The sequence below is a fragment of the Polypterus senegalus genome, chromosome 9 (assembly GCF_016835505.1).
Source record: "Polypterus senegalus isolate Bchr_013 chromosome 9, ASM1683550v1, whole genome shotgun sequence".
Taxonomy (NCBI): domain Eukaryota; kingdom Metazoa; phylum Chordata; class Cladistia; order Polypteriformes; family Polypteridae; genus Polypterus; species Polypterus senegalus.
In genome coordinates, this window is record NC_053162.1 from 135,592,597 (window position 1) to 135,605,288 (window position 12,692).

General features: G+C 39.5%; 1 protein-coding gene across 5 annotated transcripts in view; it reads left to right on the top strand.

Moving 5' to 3' along the window:
• si:dkey-71l1.1 (uncharacterized protein LOC569883 homolog) overlaps positions 1 to 12,692 on the top strand; it is a 49,264-nt gene that overhangs the window by 6,162 nt on the left and 30,410 nt on the right. For 3 of the 5 annotated variants that reach the window (XM_039763940.1, XM_039763939.1, XM_039763944.1), the window contains exons 2-3: positions 8,750 to 8,935; positions 9,166 to 9,233. In XM_039763940.1, the coding sequence (XP_039619874.1) occupies positions 8,791 to 8,935; positions 9,166 to 9,233 (213 nt within the window). In that variant the 5' untranslated portion in view covers positions 8,750 to 8,790. Of the gene's footprint in view, positions 1 to 1,339; positions 1,388 to 5,763; positions 5,839 to 8,749; positions 8,936 to 9,165; positions 9,234 to 12,692 lie in introns of those variants that run through there. The other 2 variants (XM_039763943.1, XM_039763942.1) reach the window with 2 other exon arrangements.

The window sequence follows — 12,692 nt, forward strand, 5'->3', positions numbered from 1 at the left end:
GACGGCATCCCTCACGCCGGTGTCCACCAGCGGGTTGGGGATTGCCGCCACAGGCACCGACCACCTTGGCCACAGCTCCGGTCAGCCGCCTCAACAATAGAGCCACGGAACATGGCCCATTGGACTCAATGTCCCCACCTCCCTCGGGGCGTGGTTGAAGTTCTGCGGAGGTGGGAGTTGAAGCTACTTCTGACAGGGGACTCTGCCAGCCGTTCCCAGCAGACCCTCACAACACGTTTGGGCCTACCAGGTCTGACCGGCATCTTCCCCACCATCGAAGCCAACTCACCACCAGGTGGTGATCAGTTGACAGCTCCGCCCCTCTCTTCACCCGAGTGTCCAAGACATATGGCCACAAGTCCGGCGACACAACCACAAAGTCGATCATCGACCTGAGGCCTAGGGTGTCCTGGTGCCAAGTGCACATATGAACACCCTTATGCTTGAACATGGTGTTCGTTATGGACAATCCGTGGCGAGCACAGAAGTCCAATAACAAAACACGCTTGGGTTCAGATCGGGGCCATTCCTCCCAATCACGCCCTTCCAGGTCTCACTGTCATTGCCCACGTGAGCATTGAAGTCTCCCAGCAAAACGAGGGAATCCCAGAAGGTATGCCCTCTAGCACCCCTCCAGAGACTCCAAAAGGGTGGATACTCCAAACTGCTGTTCGCATACGCACAAACAACAGTCAGGACCCTTCCCCCCACCCGAAGTCGGAGGGAGGCCACCCTCTCGTCCACCGGGGTAAACCCCAACGCACAGGCTCCAAGTCGGGGGGGCAATAAGTATGCCCACACCTGCTCGGCACCTCTCACCGGGGGCAACTTAAGAGTGATAGAGAGTCCAGCCCCTCTCAAGGAGATTGGTTTCAGAGTCCAAGCTGTCTAGCCGGAACCTCTCAACCTCGCGCACTAGCTCAGGCTCCTTCCCTTCAGAGAGTGACATTCCACGTCCCAAGAGCCAGTTTCTGTAGCCGAGGATCAGACCGCCAAGGTCCCCGCCTCCGGCCACCACCCAACTCACACTGCACCCGGTGGTGAGCCCATGGGAAGGAGGACCCACGTTACCTCTTGGGCTGTGCCCGGCCGAGCCCCATGGGTGCAGGCCCGGCCACCAGGCGCTCGCCATCGAGCCCCACCCCCAGGCCTGGCTCCAGAGGGGCCCCGGTGACCCGCGTCCGGGCAAGGGAAAACGTCGTCCACAGTTTTTATTCTTCATTGGAGGTGTTGAACCGTTCTTTATCTCATCCCCAGTTTGCCTTGGGTGGCCCTACCAGGGGCATAAAGCCCCAGACAACATAGCTCCTAGGATCATTGGGACACGCAAACCCCTCCACCACGATAAGGTGACGGCTCAAGGAGGGGTCCTGGTCCTTTCATCAGGGTAAATATACATGATGTGGGATTTATTAGAGCTGGTATTTTTTGTTTAGTCCTCTAATGTCTAGTGTTTGTGGTACTTTGAATGCTGCAATAACACATTATTCTTTTTCACTGTAAGGAGAAGAACTTTATTGGATTGTCAGCTTCCATGCATTACTTGTGACAAGGTACAATGAGTTGTCCCTTTTGATGCTTCTTTTTTTCTTCCAGATGTTAGCTGATTGAATGTTGTCCCAAATTTACACTAGCGCTGCCTATTCCTGTCACCCTTAATCAGAACCCTGTTTCTAACTATACAATAAATATCCACTAGGTGTATGTTACTTGGTTTGTGACCAGTTCTTGATAAATATGGGATAGTGTTTCTGCATGAAAATCCAGCAAGTCACCTGGGGCCTCATGTATAACGCCGTGCGTAGAACTCACACTATAACATGGCATAAGCACAAAAGCCGAAATGTGCTTACGCACAGAAAAATCCAGATGCAGGAATCTGTGCGTACAACTTCCACGTTCTTCCGCTGCATAAATCCCGATCAGCGTGAAAACTAACGCTCGTGCACGCGCATTATGTAACGCCCCAAATCCTCCCAGAATTACGCCTATTTGAATATGCAAATCAATATAAATCGCCCTTAAGCGCAGCCTTCTGTGAAAAGACAATGGGAAAAGCACGGGGGGAAACAATAAGAATTTCAGCGAATACCAAGTGGAGGCAAAGGAAAAACATACTATTTGTTCAGATAAGCCGTGGTATAATCAACAAAAGGAAGTTGATCGAGTGGCATAGCGTGTTGGAGAAACATAAAAGCTCACATCCACAAAATCACACAGTGCCGGAAATAAAAAAGAAGTCACATATCAAAGTCGCCGTGGAAAGCCGAGTTGTAAGCCCACTGTCTGAGTGTCATATGAAAGCTTATTAGGTTACAGAGAAAAAAGCCACACGGTGGGGAAAAAGCACGAAATGTCCACTTCAATCTCGACATTTCCACTTTAATCACGTAGTTTATTTTGTCATTAAAGTAGAACATCATAAAATTCATCTTAAAATTGTTTAATTAACCAGTTTCTAAAATCACATCATAATTAAAGTAGCACGTTAAATGCTTTGTTTTGTATTTGATCTTCTATGTGCTCTATGTGTGTGAATCACTACTTGCTTCTTAAACCGGCTCTCTTCCTCCAACTGGACACAGAATCAATTACATTCGTGATATTACAGCTCTCTGAATAACTAAAATACTGAGATGTATACGTGATGTCATTTTCATGATGATAGGAGTTAAAGCACGTTATTAAACATGTTTCACTTCGATGAAATAATTTATTGCAGCAGTACTCAGGGGCGGCTCTAGGCTTGTGGTGGCACTGGGCAGAGGAAGAATCGGTGGCTCCTTCGCCCGCCAATGTCATGCACGATGGATGGCCACGTATGTTGCAGACACTAGCCGCCTCGTGCTCATGATACAAGCATTTAACTTTTGCCGAAATTTGTCGCTGCGTTTTTAGCTGTGTTGTTATTTTATCTTTCTGTTTTATATTCAATATATATTGGCGTAGCCGTCACTGCAGTCAGTGCTTTTCTTTCCCCAAGTAACCGATCGCATACAATCAGCTTTGTAATAGACGTTAAGCCATCTGTAAGCTTAGCGCCGATTCTTCAAAACGTTTAAAGAACATTGAAATATCTTTGTAGTACATGTTTAATTATTCTATCCTTAAAGACACTCCCAGTGAAGAATATAGATTATTTAAATGAAGTTTTATCTGTATAGTTTAACAAACATATTTTGCTGCATTTCACCTTAAAAATGATATCGTCATCATATGTAAATACGCGCTTTATAAAGTGGCTCAGGTTGTGCGATATTATAACTATAGTGCAAGTTTACAGTGGGGTGATTGTACTTATAAGTACAAACAGTTCTACAAGGAGCACTTGATTGGCTGCATTTAAAGTTCTTGGGATTAAACTGTTTTAAACCGCGAGGTCCGTACAGGAAAGGCTTTGAAACCTTTTGCCGTGGCAGAGACAGCGTGTGCTTAATGCCGTATACCGATAATTCTCTTTCCGATCAGCTGCTGCTGTGATTCACACTCAGATACAGTGATGTAAATACTCCGAGTGGTGCAGTGAGAGAAATATGGAAAAAGATGATCCGGTGTGGCAACTCCTAACGGGAGAAGCTGAAAGAAGAAGGAGAAGGAGAAGAAGGAGAAGTGAGAGTAACAACGCTAAAGCAGTTATGGCATTTGGAATACTATGGCTGTTCCCTGGACCATTATATTGTTATGAGTTAATTACAATCAGATGCATTACACTAATAAACAATATGCGGTTAGTTTCTGTGTATTTATAAAGCCGCGTCATGAAAATAATGAGTAATCACACAAGAACAGGAGCACTGCTTTGACGCTGGGTGCCGCCAGTTTGCAAAACTAAGCGGAGAACTTGCGTACGACAAGGCATGAGGTACCGTGGAAAAGTGCGTGGCTTTACGCCAAGTGTAGGTTTTATACATCGCGATTTGAACGTGGAAAAGTTCTTACGCAACATTTCTGTGCGTATGCACCGTTTATACATGAGGCCCCTGGTGTAGATGCACTTGTGGCAGCATACCTGATATCCACTATAGTGTCAATTAAAAAGCTTTTAACATTTTAGGTTTTATTCTACCTTTGAATCATGAATATACACATAGACAGAGTCTACCTGTTGGTACCTACTTGTCTGATTTTGCTGGCATTGTTAACCAGTTAATTATTTTCATGTTATTTTCTAACCTACATAATCCAGACCAGTGGTGCCCTTTGAGGGTGGGTGCTGTTTGGAGCCTATCCCAACTAGCATAGGGCACAAGGCAGGAGCAAACCAGTCCATTATAGTGAAAACAAACATAAACACCCACCTATACACCAAACACATACTAGGGCCAGTTTAGTGTTATCAATTCGCCTAACTTGCATATCCTTAGACAGTGGTAGGAAACCAGTTCATACATGAGATGAATATGCAAACCCCATGCAGGGAGGACCAGGGATGTGGACTCAGTCCTCCTTACTATGAAGCAGAATCACTACCACTGCATCACTGCATAGTCTTTTAATTATGTGGAGGGCTAATACAGTGAATCCACACTCTTTTTTGGAAGCAAATCAGAATATTTAGGGATCATTCATTTTTAATTAAGTAAATTGACTTTGCATTACCATCTTTGTCTTTAATCAATCCTGCCATGTGAATTATATCTACTGTGTCTTCTAGTGCTCAAAAATTTATTGTATATTAAAAAAATCTCCTTGAGTTATAGGTACTCTTCTTCACCATAAATGGCAAAAAAGTATAAATTGAATTGTTTTCTTATGAGCTATAATTTTTTTCTTATCAAAACTACATGGGTCAGTTATAGTTTATTGGAGAGCTCAACGAGCTATACTGCTTTTTAACTACTTTTCCTCATCATAAGAAACAATGAATGGCTTGGAGTAATAGTTTAAATTTTTAATAGTAAAATGCATACGTATGGGTACTTCCTATATATAAAAACAACTTGAAACTTGGTCCTTTTAATTAAATAACAACCCTGATATTTTTTTAAGTGCAATATTTGTGCCAAAACACGGCATGTAGGGAAAGGGGCAACATTTTTTTACTTGATTGGGAAGAAGGTACATTTTACCTGCTTTTAAACAAAAATGAAATTGTGTTCTTATTCAGAGAGGTTTAGTAGGTACCAGGCTCTGAACTTATGGAATAATTCCCTGAAAGAATATACCACTCTCATCCAAATCCTGATGGATAACCTTGCAGCAAAACTGAGGAAACCTATTTAGCTGCATGGAGCTGCAGTCTTATTGTCATTTACTACCCATAGCTCATAACCATAGTTGAGGAACTGAATATAGAGTGATAAATCCAACTTAATACTTCAAACACATATCTCTACTTCTACCTGGTACACAGCATACACTTTGTTGCCACTCTACCAGACAGCTGGTCAATTTTGTAATCTTATCTAGCTGCACAGGAGAACAGGATTCTTAGGATTTTAAAGTCTTCCAGGTAGGTCTGATAGTCTGTATCCATAATCTGTGATTTGAAGGTTTTTATTCTCATCCCTGCTATTACATAAACACTGCAGTGCACATTGGAAATTACAGTCAAATTAAGTCATGTAGATGTTATCATTTACAAGAAGCAGAGATGCAACTGTCAGGTACCGAAACCGGAAGCTGTTCAGGTCTTAATCACAACTTTCATACACTGTCCAAGAAAATACTGAGCTGAAGATAAAACAGAGGCACACTTAAGAACATCCTACAACTGCCTTAGTCTTGTACAATTTAAGATTATTTTACAATTTGGGATACTTGTGTGATCATGCAAATTTTCTTTTTCTTGGGAACCGGTAAAGGCTGCTGCAGTCCTGCATGTGGAGTAATATAAAGGTACATGTAAATACCTCTCTTGTATAGAAAGCCAAATTGTGTTTCTGAACAATTAATTAAAAATGGTGGTAAGTCTGTCAGTGAAATTAGGATGCAGATAGACTAACCGGTAAGTCTTGTCTAGTAATTCTGACCCCTATATTTTTTAATTGGGTAGTTTAACAAAGCTTTCTTACTCCATGTATAGCCAATTGATTGGTGAGAATAGAAGTCCCCATTTAATAATGTTTCTATTGTGTTACATACATAAGAGTAGAAAAGAACAGTAGAGACTTCAAAAGTGTATATTATATAAAAATTATAATGGATATTGCTGAAATTGTTGCATTTTTATATTTGCATGAAATTAATGTGTTGACAATTAATAATTAATGTGTTGATTCAGGAGTTTATTACTCTCTATCGGGGTTCAACAATTTTAGCAACAAGAGGCTTTTCTGCATTCACAAGTGCGTTTTGATTGTTGTTTTGTTTCTAACACTTGTTCAAATTGTAATAGTCAGGATGACATTATCTTATATCCATCCATTTTCTGTACTCCACTCAGATTCTATTGTTGTAGAATTTGTCACAAGGCAGGTACCAGCTTTTTATGGTATCTAAGTCCATTAAAGGGTATGGTCAGCCACACTCACACAATCGAAACTGCACTAGGTAGAGAAGACATATGCAGATATGAGGTTAATATATCAGTTCTATATTAATGGAACTATCATGGCAAGTAGTTATGTCATGGACTTTTCAGGTTATCCACAAATCATTGGGAATTCATGACAGATATGAAATACACAATAGTAAAGCAGTAGAAAACGCAATGTGACTTTATTATTGTTCAAGATTTAAGATCGATGTAACATAATTTATTTGGAAGTCATAAATGCTTATAATAGAACAATGATTTATTTTAAATTTGCTTGTAACATAGTTAAATACTGTATTTAATATGAGCTATGAATGCTTACAAAGTATATAGACTTCAGTGATCTTGATATTTTGTCATTTTATGACTTTTGCCTGGAATGAACTATCTGGAATTAACTATCTGCTGTTTACCTTTGACCACATATGCTGCATTCACATGGTATGGGACAAACAGGAAAATAGGAGCTTCTAAGTGGGAAATTTACATGAAAATTCCTCAAAACGGTAGCTCCCAGTGGGATACTTTGGAGAAAGCAATGTAATCTGAACTAGCAGGATTTGATATAACACTGAACCAACCCCCATCCATATTCAGTAATAATAAAAAATGAATATATAAAAAATATTTGCCAGAAATGGAATTGTGTAATCGCATTTCATTTGGAGCTATGTGATACATGCTCAATATAATTTGTTTGCTTTTATTTTCACCATTTTGAGGACCCTGTGTTCTTAAATTTTAATATTAACATTTTTTTTTATTCTGGATTTGTATTGTGCTTTTTTCAAGCTTTTGCCTAAGCTGTAGTTTAAAGTTTCTTCTTGCTTATGTTGATCTCCACACTCTACCAGCTGATCTTTACAGGGCAGTGCACCGTGCTGCTATCCCACAACCCATAGTTGCTTTCAGAGAAGTTGGTATCTAGTGCTTCTTTTGTATATTTGTCTGCATCTTTTCTTTTTAGGTATCCATCTGAAAAGTTTCAGTTCTAGGGAAGATGAGTCATTACAATGAACAAAACAGTGAACTACTTTTATTTTTAGTCATTGATTGACAATTAACATAATTAAATTAACAGAGAAAGTAATACATACTTGTCACTGTGTACCCTGTATATAACTATAGTTGTATTAAAATGTACTCCAGAAATTCTGCATTGGAGCCTTTTGCAGATTCATATTCAGTATGCAAAGGTTACCACAATAATTTTCTATTCTGAGCATAATTTACTTTTATTGTGAAGACCAAACAAATGTATTATTGTCTAATTAATTATGGAGTTAAAGGCAATATGTACAAACATCTACTCAGAGTTAATGATAAAAAAAACGAGCAACATTAACCAGTGTCTGATAAAACCATGAATGACTAACATGTACAAATGTAAATTTCATGTGTAAAAATAATTCTTGCAGAAGAAGTTCAATTAAAACAATGCTGATTTCAAATAGTTACTTAGTTGTACATGATAGCTTTTAAATGATGCATTGCTTAATAAAAATAAAGTTCCCTCTTCTGGGAAGAAGTAAATGACACAATTTTCGGGGCTGCTTTAACATCTTAAGGGCTACATCAAGTTTGATTAACATCTATGGGGTTGATTGTGTAGATAAAAGATGCATATTATTATGTTTCATTGAGGTTGCTTAAAAATAAAATAAAGCAGTTGTGGTAGAAATATGTAGCAATCATTTGCGGTGCTCTTTGCTTATGAGATTATCAGTTTAACTAGTTTAGCTCACCATTTTACACAACTTTTTTCTTTTTTTACTTGCTGCTACATTTCATAATCAACATATTAGGTTTAAGCCACCCTATTTGACCTATGCTGCAAATATTGAACATAACTTCTACATCCATCCATCCATTATCCAACCCACTATAACCCACGCAGACACGGGAAGAACATGCAAACTCCATTTCAATTAAATTAAATTCACTCAAAACCATAGGCAATCAATCTATATACATATTTCAGGAAGACAAATTAATGTGAACGTGAAAGATTAAGAGCCACAGTTTACTCTAGGTACACTTTATGTCCTTCAGGGAAAGGCAAAAACAAAGAAATAAAAAATGCAGAATCATATTATAGAGGTGAATCATTTCTGTATCTTAGAAATTAATATTTATCTTACATTTCTCTCTTGGGAATAAGAAAAAAGTGCAGTAACACTGGAGTAATAAATGTTATTTTCTGTTTTCACAATAATACTACTAAACCCTCATATGCTGCCTAACTATTGCTTGCATTTCCTTTTGTTTCAGGACCCATGTAAGAACGGCTGTGGCCACTGCTGGCCCCATCCATGGGCAGTGTTTTGGCTCTGTCTTCTCATCCTTTCCAAATCCACTCTCCATTTCCTCACAGCACCATCCCACAGCGATGGGAAAGAAAAGATGGACGCTTGCCCAATCCAGGGGGCTTCGATGAGCTACACAGGAAGTGCAAAGGTACTAGAAGAAAAAATATTGCAGATAAATTGCCCATTTCAAAATCCTTAGCACATCATTCTTGGATTTTGTGAAAGACAATCAATCATCTAATAGATTTTATATGACAATAGTACTACCATTCTGCCGGTATATGAGATTTTAGTTTTTTTTATTATGTTTTTCAACACTAAATATGATACAGAAGACTGCATGCCACGCTTATTAATCTGTTTTTTTTTCCAATACAGATGTTTTCCCTCAGCAGGTTGAAGGAGTGAAGCTTACCATCAATAAGACTCTCAGTAGCTGCTTTAAGGTATTAATTTTTATTAACTTTGGTGCCGCTGATTGCTTATAAATGCAATGTTAAATTAAAGGTTAGGGTTATTGTCACAGAATATCTTTTTATATAAGATATATTTATATAGGATGCACACCATTTTATTACACATCCATCCATTTCCTAACCCGCTGAATCCGAATACAGGGTCACGGGGGTCTACCGGAGCCAATCCCAGCCAACAAAGGGCACAAGGCAGGAACCAATCCTAGGCAGGGTGCCAACCCACCGCAGGACACACACAAACACACCCACACACCAAGCACACACTAGGGCCAATTTAGAATCGCCAATCCACCTAACCTGCATGTCTTTGGATTGTTGGAGGAAACCGGAGCGCCCAGAGGAAACCTACGCAGACACGGGGAGAACATGCCTACTTCACGCAGGGAGCACCCGGGAAGCGAACCCGGATCTCCTAACTGCGAGGCAGCAGCGCTACCACTGCACCACCGTGACGCCCCTTATTACACATTCCAATATCAATTATCATATCAGTGATAAAACATTTCATTATATTATGATATAAAATGTGACAACAATTACCCTAATGAAAATATTGATAATTTTTACAATATTTACACTGAAAACATATAATTTGGATCTCCTAAAAATAAAGCAATATTTTTAACAAGAACAAAACAGCTGTAACTACAGTTCCCATTAAAACCATTTACACCCTTAGAAGTTTTCCCACTTTCTTTTTGTACAAAGTTGAACACAATGGATATAATTTGTCCTTTTTGACATTGATCAACAAAAAAAGAGTCTTCAGCATCAAAGTGAATACAGATTTCTGAAAAGTCTAAATTAATTACAAATATACAATACAAAATAATTGATCGCATAAGTCTTTTCCCCCTTCAAGTCACCGTTTAGTAGATGTACCTTTGGCTGCAATTCCAGGCTTGAAACTATGTGCACATGTTCCTATTAGCTTTGCACAGCTGGACATTACAAGCTATTTCCATTCTTCTGAGTGAACACCCATTTTTTCAATGGGATTGAGATCTGTACCTATTATCAAGCATCTCAGAGTAGGAAAATGGTCCTAACTGGGACAAAAATCTCAGAGTGACATAAATTTGACCCTACTCTTAGGAGCAGGAGTAAAAGCATTTTATCAGTTGTCCTTATTTGGAAACTACTCCTAAATTCACCAGGATTTGGAATGCTTGTGAGCTCTCCTACCTTGCGAGTAACTGCCAGAAGATTGCATTCAGGCAGTGATCCTCATGCATATTCCAGGAAAGGTAGAATGTTTTGGATAACAATAAACTCATAAAAACATAAAGATTTGACAGAGATTGAATATTCATTATAAATGATTTATATTACGTGATTGCTCCATGCAGTGCCAGCCAAAATGGACGTGTTGGCAGTGTTATGTGTAAAATATACTTAATTTTGCAGTGGTCATGATTTGTGTGTGTCACAACCATCCCTTTCTCAAATTCTGCACAAAGCTTTGAAAAACTTTACAACATGTGATATAATATGGGGATTTATGCATTTCCACATGACTCCAGGTGAAATAATGCTAAAGCCAGCAGCTTTCATGCAAATCAGCATGCATGTAAAGATCATTGCCCCAAGTGTGGATGATGGCGCATGGCAGTCATGGATGCAAACAATATTTTAGTAGCCAACATATTACCCTGAAGATAAGCAGGGCTGGATGGGTGATTGTCAGCGAAATGTGTCACAGGTATTCTGAGCTCTGTATTCCATGAACCCCTGCAACATTTGCATTACACTTTACAAGCCCAGGAAGGTTCAAGAGCATAGGTGGAAATTCCCAGTGCACTGGATAAGTAAAGCCTCACAGGAGATAATGTGGGGGATAATGGAGAGAGACAGGCATGGCTTGTCTCTGTCTCACTTCCAGCAAGATGGTGGTGCAAGCAGATCCAAAAAATACGGTCCAAATGTTTTAAATGTCTATTATGTGGAATGTGCTACATTTATTATGCAGAAAAATCTACTGTTGCTATACACTGCTTTACATCAATGATCACTGCATAGTATACAGCATTACCCCAGTATTAAGGGAACAGTTGAGCAACCATGGCATTCTACAAAGGTAAGGCTGTGAGAACACAGCATCACACAAATCAGCTATCGAAAGAAGGATCTGTAGCCACTATAAACAATGTGAACAGAAACATAAGTGAGAAAAACAAGCTGTTTCCACATCAGGATAGAAAAAAATCTGGTCAGGCCAATACTTCTATCCTGCTTCCAAATGTCTGCTAACTTTACAACAAGCTGGATGACCTCAAACTTCAGTGTATAATCTCCATTTTTATCTTTACTGAAACATGGCGGCATACAATATTCCTGATACTGCCATGCTTTTACATGGACTGACCGCATTCCAAACAGACAGAGTTACTTCAGTAGACAGTAAGGTGTGTGGAAGTGATCTGTCTGCTTTTAGGAACAGTAAATAACACAGAAATGCTACTTTAGAGTGAAACCACTGCACCCCAGTGCTGTAATGTCTATCTATAAAATGCTGTTGTTTACCATTCATGTTTGGTGGATTGGTGCAAATGCAACAATCTGTCTCTTAATTTGGAGAAGACCAAATTGATTAATGTTGACTTCAGGAAGGCCAATGCTGTTCACACCCTGCTGCACATTGAGGTTCTGCATTAGAATTGGTCAAGAGTACCAGATTTCTTGGTTTTCACCTGGTAGCCAAACTTGATTTGTCGATTTAAGATCCCCTCCATAACCAAGAAAATGCAGCAGCATCTCCACCTCCTTTAAGTGGCTGAAGAAAGAAAGCCTACCTCCCCCATTCTCACCACATTGTACAGGGTTATGATTAAGAGTGTTCTGAAAAGCTGCATCTCTGTCTGGTTTGGGAACTGCAGTGTCTCTGACCATAAGGTCCAACAATGCATAGCGTACACAGCAGGAAAGATCTTTGAGACCTCTTTGCCCCTCATTAAAAAGATATTTATAAAGCTTTGCATCAATAGAGCCAATAGCATTGTGAAGGGCCGCTCCCCATCTTTCCCATGGTCTTGTTGTTCCACTACCATTTGACAGATGCTATTATAGCATCAAAACTGTTTTTTCCAGGTTCTGCAACAGCTTATACATCTTGGCTGTCAGAACTCTCAACTCTGTACCAGTCACTGCCCTCAGATCTGCTCCTGGTAGCTTATTTATATGCAGCACATTTGCTACATGTGTTACTAATGATGCATTTTTTTAATATTAGTTATTATTTATTTATTACTTACTGTCAGTTTCACAGTATTACTGTCTATTCATTTACATATTGTTTATTTATTTAAAGTATAATATAGACGTAGCAGAGTTAAAGATGCTAAGATTTGCACTGGGCGTGACAAGGATGGATAGGATTAGGAACAAGTAAATTAGGGGGTCAGCTCAAGTTGTACAGTTGGGAGCCAAGGT